This window comes from Leptidea sinapis, chromosome 3 (assembly GCF_905404315.1).
Source record: "Leptidea sinapis chromosome 3, ilLepSina1.1, whole genome shotgun sequence".
NCBI classification, from domain to species: domain Eukaryota; kingdom Metazoa; phylum Arthropoda; class Insecta; order Lepidoptera; family Pieridae; genus Leptidea; species Leptidea sinapis.
This window is the reverse complement of record NC_066267.1, coordinates 10,572,501-10,588,163: the sequence shown is the minus strand read 5'-3', so window position 1 is coordinate 10,588,163 and position 15,663 is coordinate 10,572,501. Positions and strand designations below refer to the sequence as shown.

Genomic DNA, 15,663 nt, shown 5'->3' with positions numbered 1-15,663 from the left:
TACAATATACACCAACACGGTCAACACCCTTGTGATATTTCGTATTTTTTTTTGCGCCTCAAGTGAATAATGGACAATACGAACAATAATGAACATTGTTTCTCTTTTGAATAAGTACCTACTTCCTTTACCTCTAGCCGTAAGACCTTCATTTTGCATAGTAAAAATAAATAGTTAACAAAAAGTCAATTAATGCTTACTACTAATAAGATGATTTGGTATTATCTCTTCATGTCTTTACCCGATACTATCATCCCCTATTACCAATGTCTATTCTTAAGTGTAATGTTAATTTATTATTATGAATTGTATTTGTCTTTTACGCAAGTTATTTTTATATAAATGCACTACTTGAATAATGTTAAATATAGTGTTTAAGCGCTTTTTTAGATGTTTTAGGTGTTTTTTGTAATGATAATTACAAAAACAACGACTATAGATATATTTTTCTAAGTCTGGAATTGACATTTGACTGTCAATTTAAATTGTTGATGATCTGTCAAAGTCATTGTAAAATTTTAGGGTTAGGTTCCGCCGGGCGCTGACATATTTAGGTGTGGTTTATTTTCGACGTTTTAAAACGCTTGAAGCTGGATTATAGATATTTTTTATTCCAAGGTTGCAATAAAAGAAAAAATAAATATGAATAAACGACCAGCAGCTGTATTTTCTGACTATATATAAAAAATGTTTTACTATCATCAAAATCCTTATTATTGTTTACGATTTCACACAAGATAAATACAATTTGTTGTTTGTTTAATCATTTAACATAAATAATTTTATAGTTACTGAACGTAACCTATACGAAATGATAATTTTAATGAATCATGATGGTTGTTATTTAAGATGTTTTGCTTAGATAGAAAATGCACTTAGGGTTAGCCCGAGAGTCAAGACTGGGGTGAAGGGATGGTTTTATATGCAAGTGTTTATAGGTATGGTATTATCGTTGTTGAATTTAATATGTGGCAACACTTTCCTGGCATGATAGACTAAAATATATCGGTTGTGTTAAGAGGTATCGTAAGCATTCCATTACCATACAATTTTTTTGGCGAATATACCTATGTATTGTGATATAAATTGCATGCTATGTGGTATGGCTTTATAGTTGCACTTGGTAATATCACTGCAATTTTATATTATTGTGCTTTACTGCATTTTTAAGGCTTTTTATATTTAGCAGTAGTTCTGAATGCCTCCAGTGTTCATAACAATTAAGGCCTAATTAAGAAGGAAGCGAGTTCGTGTAGCAAATACTAAGTTATAAAGACTTAACTGTTTAGTGTTTACCATTCAGAAATGTTAAAAGCTTAATAAGTGACTCCTTTTATTCCTAACACTTCTTTGGTGTTGGGCAAAGGAAAATCAAGCTAATTATAAATAGCGAGTATTTCATAGAGAATCTTTTTCCTATTTTACATGCGACTATAAAATTCAATTGCAAAATAAAGTGTGTTGAAAACGATACTCAAATTAATCTTGACCATTGATCAGCTAAAATAAAAAAAATCATAAAAATTTTGGTCAATATTTCGTTTAACAAATATTTTAAGGAATCATGTTTCTAATATACTGTGGCTATTATTTGATTACTTTGATATAGTCTTCGAAAGGCACTGACCTGTATAAATACCACTGGACAGTCCGTTCCATATGTTTGACAGCATTTTTTTTGTATCTATTTGAAGCGCCACTCGCGAGCGCCCAGAGAACTAATTTTGACGTATAATGCAAATGGCTGCGACAGAAGCGTACAGAACTCTGAAGTATTTTTGCATTTGAGTATTAATTTCGTTTATATTTCGTGTTATTTATACTTCAGGAATCAACGTAATAAAGTATGCAAATATTTTTTTCGTAAATAGTTTCCCACCATCTATCGATGTTTGTTTTGGCTAATGTCGTCATCAATAGTTTTAGTACCGCATACTCTCGCTACATGGCCAACACCGCGAAAATGGCGAATATCAAACTGGCACAAAAGCTTTCCGCCAGTCCAATGATACATAGTAGAGGCCAGTTTCGAAAGGTCATTTCTTTGTGTGTCGCGATGAAAATGTAAATCTTAAATTCACCGTTATTTCTTCATACTGATTAATCTTTTCTTCACAATATATACGATAATTCATCGGCATAGGATACATTTTATACTCTCAGATGACAAACGACCCGCGAAGTGTCGTTCCTAGATCATGATATCGATATATCTACAAAATTAGCTTTCGATGTTTGTGGAGCTTATTATATCCTGTATCCTGTAATATCCTAGTTATCCTATTCCATCTGTTGCTTTTTGCGCTATTGTGATACATTACTTTGACTATACTAATGTCAGACATTGGTAATCTACGGTGCCTATACAGATCTATATTAGGACCATACCGCGAATGCGTATGTATGACAATCCCCTTGTATACTTACTACTTGTAACTAACATCAGTGATATATTTTATGTTATACTAGCTGACCCAGCAAACGTTGTATTGCCATATAAAGTAATTTAAAAAAATTTGGGGTATAAAAAATAGATGCAACCGATTCTCAGACCTATTAAATTTATCGTTCTACAATTATTGTATTCGATTGCCATCTTGCAACCCTCTAGCGGATTTGTGGATGGAACAGAATAATATAAAAATCGTTATACAAAAATAGTTGTAGATCGTAGAAGGGCGAAAATTTGAAGTTGTATCTATTTTTTAATGCTGGGTCAAAGTAAAAAAAATTGTCAAATAAATAAAAAATAAATCTAGGGGTTACCCTTAACAATTAGGGGGATGAGAATCGGTCAAGCCGTTTCGGAGGAGTTTAACTACAAACACTGCGACACGAGAATTATATATATTAGATTTTATAGTAAACTCCTAAATGATATTAAAATGTTACCAATAAATTAACATCAAAGTCCTTTTATATTGTGTAAGATTATTATATAGAAAGATGATATTGGGATTAATGTTTCTAAGTTTCATGTTAATGAATATTGTTATACTCATTTGAACGCTATTGTAACTTTTGCACTTCACTAAATAACTTTTAAAGTTTTACAGTGCATAAAGTTTTTTTGAATTTGAATTAAAAAAAATGGAAAATCGCGTCATACATACTGATATAGATCTGTAGAATATTAATATCGGCATTATAGTGTTGTGTCAGGGCTCCCACAAGGCCTGTAAGTGTGACAGTGTACATACACAACAAATTTGCCATGCGGGTAGCGAGTGTTTGACATTAGTGTATATAGTGGTGTTATATGTATAATCATACATTGATAATTAATGAAAGTCAACAAAATTGAATATTATTTGACATGGTGTAATATTATTATAATTATTTATCAAAACATTATTAATGTACTGTTGTTTTCGTGACATTATATACCTAATCGGGATTGTCTGATATTAACATAAGTATTTTGAATGTGTAAATATTTTGATAATTATGTTCTGTAGTTGTGTTATGGATTTTTTATCATAGACGAAATCAATTACGCTATACTTTGCATTTTCACTGTTAAATGCAACAGTTGGTGTTATACTGACCCTGTGAATAATATATTTATTTTAAAGCTGCAATTTAATAAAAAAAAAGTCTTTTTTATTCACATCCACGTATAGGGCAGCGATAAGCAAGTCAGGATCATATATAACAACCGCGTCATAAATACTTATGAAATGACGTTTGTCATCATCATATTATCAATTGGCAATATTTTTCTATAAGTAAGTTTAAGAAAAGGTTTAAAATGAGATCGATTGAGTAAGACAATGTGTGTGAGGGATACACATCCTTAAGGAAACAGGAAAATGTTATGATAGACGGAAAATATCTTCATCATCAGCCGGAGGACGTCAACTGCTGGATAAAGGCCTCCCTCAAAGATTTCCACGACGATCGGTCCTGTTGTGCCCTCATCCAACGAACTCCGGCGATCATGACCAGATCGTCGGTCCATCTTGTGGGGGCCTACCAACACTGTGTCTTCCGGTACGTGGTCGCCATTCGAGGACTTTACTGCCCCACCGGCCATCTGTCCGTCGAACTATGTGACCTGCCCACTGACACTTCCGTTTCGCAATCATTTGGGATATGGCGGTTACTTTGGTTCTCCTACGGATCTACTCATTGCTGATTCGATCTGGCAGATAAACTCCGAGCATAGCCCTCTACATTGTCCTCTGAGCGACCATGAGCTTCCCCATCAGGCCCATAGTTAGCGACCACGTACTGTAAGTCATCACTGGCAACACACACTGGTTGAAAACCGGACATCGGAAAGATCGCCGGAATACGTTGAATGAGGGCAGCGCAGGACCGATCGCCGTGGAAATCTTTGGGGAAGGCTTTTGTCCAGCAGTGGACGTGTTCCGGCTGATGATGTACATATTGCTAGATATACCTCACTCATACACTCGTGATGAGGAACAGAAGATTCTCGGCTGGGGCGAATAATATAGATGTGCAATAATTTGGAATTTTCTCGTAGATTATTTTTTAGCCTTGTTTATATTTTAATGGTAGGAACGTACCTTCGAAATTGGTCATTTTCAGCAATTTATGAAAAATAAAGTAAATACTTAAAATCTCACAGCTTAGTAACAACAAAATAGTAAAATCTGAAAGTTAATATAGCTTATAATAAATGCCGCAATATTCTCAAAGGGCTATTATTATTTGCGTCATAATCAACAACATTTTATTATCTTATTACACAAAATAGATAATATTATATGTTCTTTGAACTCTTCTACGTAGTGTAGAAGAAAGTGTAACAGATTTATCAACTGCATAAAGCCATTTCTTTTGTTAATGTTCTTCTAGATTCTGGAACAACATAACAACTACAATATGTTTGTTAATTTGGTCTCCGCTGCGCTCCAACTAGATACCGCGGGCGAAGTCGCAAAGTAAGGCAACTAATACTACGCCCAAGTGGGCAGTACGCCCAACGTCACTCATTGTTTGAGACAATCTCGAACAATGTGTGACGTTGACGTGCCATATGTCCTGTTAAACTTTGCTAATAATTATAGAAACTAAAATGCCGAGTTGCGTAGTAAAACTTTGTAAAAATAATACTACAAGAAATAAGAAAGAGACTGGGATCACTTATCATCAGTAATTATTTTGTATTTTATTAATTTCAATGTAAAATAGCAGGAAGCGCATGTTACGAAATTTGAAAGATGCCATTCAATGTCAAGATGCCACGCACACAAGCATCTAATAGTTGCCGTAATAAAAAAGCTATTGTTCTTAGGTAGTGCGGTGTCTATTTGGAACGCAGCGGAGACCAATCCTTAATCAAAGTTCAATATGTTTGTACAATAGTAAGTAGTCTGTGAATTGATTAGTGCTTGGTACACGTGATTCTGTGTAATAAAATAAAATTTTACCTTTTTTCTTCTATGTTAAAATTGTATTTTCCTGAATTCTGCTTATTTGATTATGAGTATAAGAGAATTTGTTAATGTTAGATGCTGAGTACAATGCCGTTATATACAGTTGTTATGGATATCATTAACATTAAAATACATTTTATACAGTTCTATATTTTATTCAACACCTTTCCTTGTCAGACTACACCTATAATAATTTGACAAATTGATACGTGCAAATTAAATTTTAAAATTGTTAGTACATATTTTTTTTATGGAATAGCAGGACAAACGAGCGTACGGGTCACCTGGTGTTAAGTGATTACCGCCGCCCACATTCTCTTGCAACACCAGAGGAATCACAAGAGCGTTGCCGGCCTTTAAGGAAGGTGTACGCGCTTTTTTTGAAAGTACCCATGTCGTATCGTCCCGGAAACAACAAACGGCACAAGGAAGCTCATTCGACAGCTTTGTAGTACGCGGAAGAAAGCTCCTTGAAAACCGCACTAAAATAAATAAAACCTAAAATAATAACCTGATGTGAGTGTGGGAGGAGGATTTTAAGATGATAGAAGGACCGGACTGGATGAGAGTAGCTAGAGACCGAATAAAGTGGAAGTCCTCAGAGGAGGCCTTTGTCGAGAGACAAATTACAAGACTTTACTACGTCATTGAATCTTAAGCGTAGCCTAGGACTATAGTTGTGACAAAACTGAAAAGTAATGACAGTATTTATATATAAATGATTATAAATACCTTGAGGGAATAAAGAGAAGAGGCTCCATCAAGATGAAGATCAAGATATTAAACACATTAATCCAATTTTCTCTGAAAAAGTGTTTGATGCTAAAACTTCAAAATAAACATAAAAAACAGCTGGCCTAAAGTTTTTGATGTTACCCAAACGGGTGTGTTGGGTTTTTAATAAATATCTACAAATTATTCATAAATTTTGTGTTTTTTTTTTTGTTTCAGTTTATGTGGCTATAAAAAATGTCTTTACAAACATCATATTACCTATAGGTCCTAATTCAAAATTCCTAGCGAAATTCTACAATATCAACCAATTGGAGAGAGCGCCCAAACGGAACCTCTCTCGGGGTCGCGAGGTAACTTCCCGCAGCGTTCATAAATTTTGGTTACAAATTTAATTTAAATTGTACAATATTATTAAGTTCTGTATTTTGAAAGGACAAGACTTTGGACTCAGGCATTTCGCGACATTGGGCACTGTCGATCAGAAGGTAAGAAAACTAACTTCTTTATTTTCCTTTTATTTTGTATATAATGCATCACTCAAGGAAAGTGCGATTCCGCTTCTCGGGTGTGGTGCGTTTATTCTCTTCGTCTTGTGCCTTCAAATTGCACCCTCGTGAAAATCGCTGACTTTATCCTAATACTATAACGTTACATTGCAGTTTGTGACTGTTTATGTTAGCTTAGACTCGGCAATGCTGCTATCTGCATCGGAATCCTGCAAAATGTAACATCTCATCTTTAAATCAAATCAAAGTTCGTTCTACAAAGCTGTGGAATGAGCTTCCTTGTGCGGTGTTTCCGGGACGATACGACATGTGTACCTTCAAAAAAAAGCGCGTACACCTTCCTTAAAGGCCGGCAACGCTCTTGTGATTCCTCTGGTGTTGCAAGAGAATGTGGGCGGCGGTGATCACTTAACACCAGGTGACCCGTACGCTCGTTTGTCCTCCTATTCCATAAAAAAAAATCAAAATTTAGAGAATTATTCGAAACATGCACAACTATAATTTTAGTACAAGCTTTAATAGTTCATTACAGGTAAAGGAAATAATATTTCAAATTTCTTTGCTTTCTACACTGTGTTAACATTTTTAAATAAGCCTGAAAAATATGTCAAAATTTCATGCGATTTTTTTCACTCTTACGTTTTTATGAAAATAATGGAATAGACAAACAGGACGTTCAGCTGATGATAATTGATACGTCATGCCCATAACAATGTAGTGCCGCTCAGGATTCTTGAAAAACCCAAAAATTCTGAGCGGCACTACAATTGCGCTCGTCACCTTCAGACATAAGATGTTAAGTCTCATTTGCCCAGTAGTATCGCTAGCTACGGCGCCCTTCAAACCGCAACACAATAATGCATATACATTACTGCTTCACGGCAGAAATAGGCGCCGTTGTGGTACCCATAATCTAGCCGGCATCCTGTGCAAAACGTCCTCCACTGGTATTCTGAACATAAGGGCATTTAGTAAGTTTATAAAAACTCCTTGCGAATAATAATCGTTAGAAGGACCGCAGAAGTTCGTGTCGATTTATAACATCTCACTAACTAGCTTGAAAAATCTTACTTGGAAAAGTTGCAGCGACTCTTGTAAGTCCCGTAGTCCCGGATCATCCGGAGTGAACACTCGGCACTCCTCTTCGAAGAACCTCTCCATTTTTTCCACCAGCTCCTCGGTAAAACGAGAACTTTCCGACCAGGAGTCCATTGTGCCTTCAGATGAGGATTCAAAGCTATAAAGTAAAAATTATTTGATTTACGACATCCGGTCAATCAACGAGAGTGCATCTTGCACACGAAAATCTCTAACTCTCTTTTTAAGTTTCGTAGATCGGCTTTTTTCTTTCAGGTTGCCCTTTCCTATGCCCACGGGTCAACTAGTCAATGTTAAATCAATACAACAAATATTGCAGCACATTCATTTGTCAAAAACAGCTTTCCAAATCTGAAGTACCTAATAAAAAATGTATTGATGATACGAAATTTTAGACCAAATAATTAATATAAGTAGATGTTTCGTTTCTGCTAAGAGTATTAAAAGGTCTTAAATAATAATGTGAGCATCGCCTTATTGTTAATATTTATAATTTATTTATGAACCAGAAAATTTGTTTAAGAACCCTTTTTTTATACTATAATATCATTGTTAAAAACAAGATCTTGTCACCATTCAATTCCTAAGTCTGTTTAAACTGCTAACTCAAATTTTTAAGATGCACTTTTATTAATTTATATAATACATTTTTTTTAATTCTTTTTAAAATGAAAAAAAAATCTGGTAATTTGTAGCCATATAACATTAAATTAAATTACTTTAGTTGATCTCATAACCATTATTGTTATATGTAATTGGATTTAAATTTTACTAATGAACCAAAATGAGTGATGTGTACATCTATTATAGTCATGTCTTTGTTCATTTATTAAGTAAAACTCATTGATTGTTAAATACATCAATGACGTTGATGTTTCGTATACATAAAAATAATGCCACCGAGAGTTTTTATTGATTAAACTCAAAGGTAAAATCAGTTATCTTTGGCTTCACATATATATTTTTAAACAATGAATATCATCACTTGAAGAACTTGTGATTCCCCTGGAAATTCCTCTTAATTACGCTGATCACTAGCCTAACCGTGACCTGAGTTTTATCAGTACCTACCTCTTTAAGGAATCCAAATAGCCAGGAGGAAAAGCGTCGAGAGCTGCCTGCAGTTCTGTCCAGGGATCACTGTAACTGCGATTCTTCCACTGTAGCAACAATCAGGATTTTAAGCAAAAGTAATTGAGGAAATAATTATGTAATCTTTGTTTTCGAAGAGAAAGCTCGAGAATAAATTTAAATTTTAACATTAGAATTTGTCACGACTCACGACCAGTCTTCTTTATTCGCGCTCGAAAACATAAAAATGTCCCCTCCGTCATCACTGTTTCAGCTGCAAGTATTCGAGGCAGCGCATTAATGACGAAGTAATCGGAGGATGACAAGGATGATTACCAAATGAGCCCCACCATTCGTTGATTAAATAAAAGTTTATAGGGTATATTTAAAAAGAGAGTTTCCTATGTAAGTATTAATATTTTATAAGTTTCTGCCCCGCGACAATCTTATGTTATCACCTCCATGGTACTGCTTTCTAGAAAAAGCCCTGAGGCATGCATACAGCCATTATAGGCTTTGCTTGTAGTCAAAAGTTCTCTGTCGTAGTATACAATATCTTAAGTGAGGTACTCTTTTTTTAAGGGAAAAGGAGGACAAACGAGCGTACGGATCACCTGGTGTTAAGTGATCAGCGTCACCCACAATTTCTTGCAACACCAGAGGAATCACAGTAGCGTTACCGGTCTTTAATAAAGGTGTATGTGCTTTTTTTGAAGGTACGTACCCATGTCGTATCGTCCCGGAAACACCGCACAAGGAAGCTCATTCCACAGCTTTGTAGTACGTGGAATAAATCTCCTTGAAAACCGAACTGAAGAGGACCGCCAATAAAGATGTACATGTAAAGCGTACGAGTTCCCATTTTAGTTACTGGCGAACGTGCATTTTCAGGGACCCAGAAGGCCCTGTGAACGACTTATTTCTTGTGTGTTGCCCTAGAGACGTCGTGCCGTTGGGTGTCATTAACATCAGGTGTAAAGCGTAGCGTTTCTACAAAGAATATTCTTCTACGACCAGACTGAAATGAACTTCCTTGCACGGCGTTTCCAGGTTAAGATGACATGGGCGTAGGTAAAGTACCTACATATATTTAACTTCGCAAATATCTTGTGATTATTGTATGGCAAGAGATATTGGGTGCGGTCGCATTAGTTCTATTTTATTTTAAATACAGGGAGCCATTCCCAGCTGCGTCATTTAAGCGGCTTTAATTTAAAGAATTTGCGGTGCTAATCTGTTATATCAAAAGTAAATCCCATCCATCCCCAATGACTTTCTTTACACATATAAGGACATAGGTCCTTGACCAGTGGGAGGCTCCTTTGTACAGGATGCCGGCTAGGTTATGAGTACCACAACAGTGCCTATTTGTGTTTCAGAATTTTTGGGTTTTTCGAGAACACTGAGCGGCACTGCATTGTAATGGGTAGGGCGTATCAATAACCATCAGCTGAACATCTTGCTCGTCTCGTCCCTTATTATCATAAAAAAATATAATTCGCAGCCTAATAGCGGAACGGTGAGACAATGTAACACTTATCTTTAGTCGTGTGTCAACTGTCACGGTCTGAATATCTTTTGGCAAAGAATATTTTGAACAACTGGAATGGAATAAATGTCGCAATGTATTGAACTTATTATAGTGTAATTTGGGACATGCTCCATATTTCGGCTTTATTTTTATGCGACGTGATTAGTCTGTACGTATATAATGTCTGTGTGTCTTACCCTACTATATCGTCCATAGTCGATTTCAGAGTCCGTCATAGCTCTCGACAACGCCAGGCTGGAGTCCGACGAAGTCGTCAACACATCGTCACACGTCGACGAACTATCTGACCTGAGTGACTCCTCGGGTGTCCAAACATAGGGTGTCAAACTTATCTCAGGGATTTCCAGATCGTTAACTAACTCTGAACGAACCTTTGCTACGTTTTCCAAAATGCCCGGAAACATGTACATCCTACGCTCGCACTTATCGAAATACAGTCCCAACGGTAGCGAGATTAATAAAAATTACTATTTTCACTAGTTATAATAATTACCTAGTAATCACAAGTCGGCCTAATAACTTCTACCAACTATTATTGAACGGTAAATTTACAGATGTTTGATCAATATTCATTTAGATACCACGTTGCGTTATAAGAGACAAATTCAACTCCCTAATATTGCAAATGAGTAGGTAACCATGACCGATTGTTTAAAGCCATAAATTCTCATATATTTTATAAAAGTGCTTGCTCGAATAATGGGTTAACATACAACAAATTATAGAAGGGACGGAGCCCTTCTATAATTTGCAATAATTTTTGCAATCATTGCAATATATTATTTATTTATTTATTTATAGCTTTATTTCCTTACATCTATACATTAAGATATTTACTTATAAATTGTATTTGTTAATATGTGTTAGTATTTCACTATTTTAAATAAAAATATAAATTTTGTTAGTATAATTAGTTATTAATTTCGACATAAGGACATAATAAATATATGTATAACGCTCTGTAATTTTAAAATAATTTTCTAAGGAAACTTTTATTAGCGTAGCGGCCATTTTGAAATATGCCATCTTGGTTTTTTATTACTTTTTGAAGTGGCAATATTGTCCAAAATACATCTGACCTATTGCCATCTATAAGATACTGCTCGCTGACAGAGAGACCATCAGATGCCGAATTCTGAAAAGGATAACGATAGACGAATATTTCATAGAAAATAAAACAACCCAATTGATAAACAAATTTATTTATTATCTTCAATCTGTATAAATACTAGGCGCAGTAATATCTACACAACAGTACCTACAGTAGATACCTACTACCTCCTACCAAGTCCACATACACAGATCTTCGTAGCACCTGGATACATACAGGTGGTGCCTCAGAGCCGTCATTATTATAAATGTCGACTCTAGATTAGAAATACGATTTAAATCACACCAGTACTTAAATAAAGTATTATTTTTTTCTATCTTACGTTAACCATTAATGTACGAATAGATCTTACAATTCAAACTTCAATATAAGGGTAATAAGAGATACTCAAGTTGTGAGAAATAAACGACAATGATCGCCATTTGGAAAAAAGTAACTTTAACTCTGTACAAAAGTTTTTACATTTATTAGACAAAAAACAATTCACCTAAATACTATTATGCTATCACGGTATTAGTTTAATTTGCAATTTTTTAATTAACTGGCGAAGTTTGTTACTTTCAGCTTAGGATGAGTCATATAGCACGATAGTGCACGTATAAATTGATAAATCTACACATTCCTAAGTCACAAATAAGAAACAAATGAACAAATAAGACGAATTTGGTCCAGATCCAACAATTCAAACTTTCTGCACATAAATGTTAATAAAAATTAAATCTCCACGTGGATACAGTCTTTGGTTAGACACAGAAAGTTTCAGACAGACGTACAAACTTACCCTATAGTAATATCACATGCACAAACTTACATCACTCAGTCAAACTTATTTTTTTCTTTTTATTTTTTCATTAAAAGCACATATATTATGCATATGTTTTACATAGGATTAATGCTTGAATGGTATGCATTCGTAAGTGTTACCAAAATTAGATGCGAGATTATTAAGTAGATTATTAACATTTTTCTTACAAAGAAAAAATAAACAAGTAGAACTATACATGTTGTTGCATTTTAAATTGATCAGATGAAAAAATATGTTAATATTAACTACGAAAAATAAAGTGAAAGTACTTAGAATAAAAAAAAGCTTTCGATACCTGAAGCTACAGACTTGTGTTCGCTGGCACAATTACGGCTGCAATATGAACTACATCTCAATATCTTGACACTAATATTTATTTAATCTTTGCCTGATTTTAAGCAATATAAGGACGACAAACGGAGATAATCAAAGTCATACACGGCAGAAGTGAAACTTATGAAAAGTTCCTGATTAAAAATAATACTCATTGAAAAGTATTGAAAAAATAAACAGTCACTTCATGAGTACTTCTTGTACTGAGATTGAGAACGATGTATTCTATCTCATCCTCTCGCCGGCTGAACCCTATACATTTACCTGTTTGTGTCTCTATCGTCTCGCTTTTTCGTTTCATCGAGTTTCAAAAAACTATTCTAAAGAAGTTTCACTTCAATAAAAGCTCCGAGAATATGATGCGTAAGAATACCAGCCGAACACAAAACGACAAAAATAAGGCGCACTATATGTGCGAGCACCGCACAGTATCGTACGCGATTACTTTGACAACTACAATCAATATATTATATATACACATTACTCTTTTAATACTTTGAGGCATATAATATCGCTTGTAGAAATTAACACCTAAGCTATGTTATACTAGAAATACATTCACTTTCAAATATTTAACAACGAGTATGTATAAACTTGAAAATCTGATAACACAACCCTACATTAAAGTTATGTTAAGACTCCAGAGACAAAGATATAAGAAATATAAACTACTAATAAACTAAGACACCATCATAATCATATTACTTAAAATGCTTTTACATAAGATCGAAGAAGACCTTGTGGCAAAGAACGTCACAGATTTAGACAGTGCAACCAACTAAGGGCTCGTGCAAACTAACGATTTACAACTTAACGACCGGTGATTTAAGATGCTGCATTTATATAACTGAACCCTGCGATCATATAGCGCATGAATGTAACACATGTGCCACACCTATAACATCAATATAGAAATTGCTTTAGCGCTCGATTTCGACACGAACGCCAGACCGTCCGTAAAATCACTGCAGTCCCCGATCGCAAGCACTAAAAGTCGCTAGTATATACAGAGCCTTATAAAAGGTGTATTAATTATGCACTTATCTTTTCCATAGGAATGTTCAAGTTGTTCATGGCTCGGTGTGGGGTATCCTAGCTGGCCTTTTTGTGCCTTTATTGGCGTCGCCGTCAACGCATCGTTTGCCATAAAATCAATTTAACACAAACATTTGCAGACACCAACGACGGATACTGGTGAAGAACTTTTAGACCAGACAGTCATATTAAGTTCATGAAGGCACCTTAGGAGCGGACTCAAGATATCAACGTCTCGCGGTCGAAATTCTTCATTACTTTTACACAGACTTTCACATTGAGATTTAATACACGCAAGCGTATTAGAGGCCTGCAACGAACTGAGCTTGTGTTCACAGAAACACTGTATGAGCCACAACCGCGAGGTTACTTGGAGGAGGGGTAGTAGTATAGCACAGCGCAGCCCGGCAGCTGCCAGCGCGACGCGTGCAGCTCGATCAGCTGCAGCAGGGTCTTGCGGATGGAGGGCGCGGCGCTGCTGTTGATGAAGGCGTCACGCACGCCCGTCAGCAGCCGCTCCAGGTCGCCGGGCAGCTGCGTCTCCAGGTCGCGCCCGATGTACGTCAGCACGAAGAAAAGGTTTTCAGTCTGCAAATAGTACACCGGAATTCTTAAATCATCGTCCCCCCAAAGATCTCAAAGACGATCGGTCCTGCGCTGCCCTCATCCAACGTATTCCGGCGATCTTGACCAGATCGTCGGTCCATCTTTTGGGGGGCCTACCAACACTACGTCTTTCGTATGTTATCGCCATTCGAGGACTTTACTACCCCACTGGCCATCAGTCCGTCGAGTTATGTGCCCTGGCCACTGCCACTTCAGTTTTTTTTATGACAATAAGGGACGAGACGAACAGGACGTTCAGCTGATGGTAATTGATACGCCCTGCCCATTACAATGCATTGCCGATCAGTATTCATGAAAAACCCAAAAACTTCTGAGCGGCATTACACTTGTCTCATTTGCCCAGTAATTTCACTAGCTACGGCGCCCTTCAGACCGAAACACAATGTTTACACATTACTGCTTCACGGCAGAAATAGGCGCCGTTGTAATGTACTAGATACTACTACCGCTTCGAAAACAAATGGCGTTCTGAGAGAGATGAAGCGGCGCAAGAAACTCTCCAAGCATTTTTTTTACGCTCTTTTAATCAAATATACAATATTGTATCATTTCCATTGCCATAGCTATAAAATAATCATTATCTAGTTCCAGGCTGTCGGATCACTTACATATTCAGCTGTGGAGTAGTAGGATTTACGACAAAGCTTTTTTTTACTAACTAAATGAAACATTTAAATTTATTTATAGATAATGCCTGAACAGTGGCTGGGACTTTATTATAAAAGTGTATACATTTACCCTTAAAGCTATTATGTATCTTTTATCTGTGATTAGTGTACTTCATTACGCGAAACACAGCGGAAACACTGTTTTTTTACTGTTTAAGTGCAGATTATTCGTTTCAAACCAACGCAATATCTTTGAGAGTGTATTGTTAACCTCGTCATCAATATCTGCACGTCGCTTTACTTTAAAACATTGTGAAGTATCATCAGCAAACAATACAACGGCTATCATCTACCACAAATGGTAGATCGTTAATATATATAAGAAACATGAAAGGACCGAGAATAGAACCCTGCGAAACACCTATTCCTACAGGTTTACCCGAAGACGGTTTGCCATTTACTCTTCCTTCTTCTTATCTGAACGCTTCCGCTTAAATATGATTTAAACAAATTTAGGGCTCTATTTTTAACTCCATAATGCTTTAGTTTTTGGAGTAGTTTCATGGTGGACGCATTCAAATGCTTTGAACAAATCAAAAAAATGCCCATTGCATCCTGTAACTCTCTTCCCAGGCGTCAAAGATGTGTTCAATGAGTCTAGTACCAGCATTAATTGTTGATAAGCCCCTAGTGAAACCAAATTGATTTATGTTCAATAAATTTACAAAAATGCATCTTTAGCTGCTGAAGCAAAAGTTTTACTAAGAACAGGCA

At 35.8% G+C, this 15,663-nt stretch overlaps 2 protein-coding genes across 8 annotated transcripts in view; both read right to left on the bottom strand.

Annotated features, from left to right (window-relative positions):
• Positions 1 to 6,668: 6,668 nt before the first annotated feature.
• On the bottom strand, positions 6,669 to 10,890 carry LOC126978439 (uncharacterized). Of its 2 annotated transcripts, none has more exons than XM_050827233.1 (4): positions 10,547 to 10,890; positions 8,819 to 8,907; positions 7,721 to 7,886; positions 6,669 to 6,858 (listed from the first exon to the last, which is right to left on the bottom strand). In XM_050827233.1, exons 1-4 carry the CDS (start codon positions 10,778 to 10,780, stop codon positions 6,814 to 6,816), a joined length of 534 nt encoding a protein of 177 aa, XP_050683190.1. In that variant the 5' UTR covers positions 10,781 to 10,890; the 3' UTR covers positions 6,669 to 6,813. The 2 variants fall into 2 exon arrangements, with proteins under 2 accessions (XP_050683190.1, XP_050683199.1); XM_050827242.1 differs by lacking the exon at positions 10,547 to 10,890 and adding an exon at positions 9,277 to 9,298.
• Positions 10,891 to 11,556: 666 nt separating this feature from the next.
• Positions 11,557 to 15,663, bottom strand: part of LOC126979633 (CBP80/20-dependent translation initiation factor) — a 56,085-nt gene continuing 51,978 nt past the window's right edge. For all 6 annotated transcript variants that reach the window (XM_050829075.1, XM_050829077.1, XM_050829078.1 and 3 more), the window contains one exon: positions 11,557 to 14,242. In XM_050829075.1, the coding sequence (XP_050685032.1) occupies positions 14,021 to 14,242 (222 nt within the window). In that variant the 3' untranslated portion in view covers positions 11,557 to 14,020. The remainder of the gene's footprint in view (positions 14,243 to 15,663) is intronic.

Coding starts and splice junctions, on each gene's coding strand:
- LOC126978439 (XM_050827233.1), bottom strand. CDS start 10,780: ATGTACATGTTTCCGGGCATTTTGGAAAACGTAGCAAAGGTTCGTTCA. Junction 8,908..10,546: donor ACTATGGACGATATAGTAGG/GTAAGACACACA, acceptor TTGTTGCTACAG/TGGAAGAATCGCAGTTACAG. Junction 6,859..7,720: donor AGTCGCTGCAACTTTTCCAA/GTAAGATTTTTC, acceptor TACATTTTGCAG/GATTCCGATGCAGATAGCAG.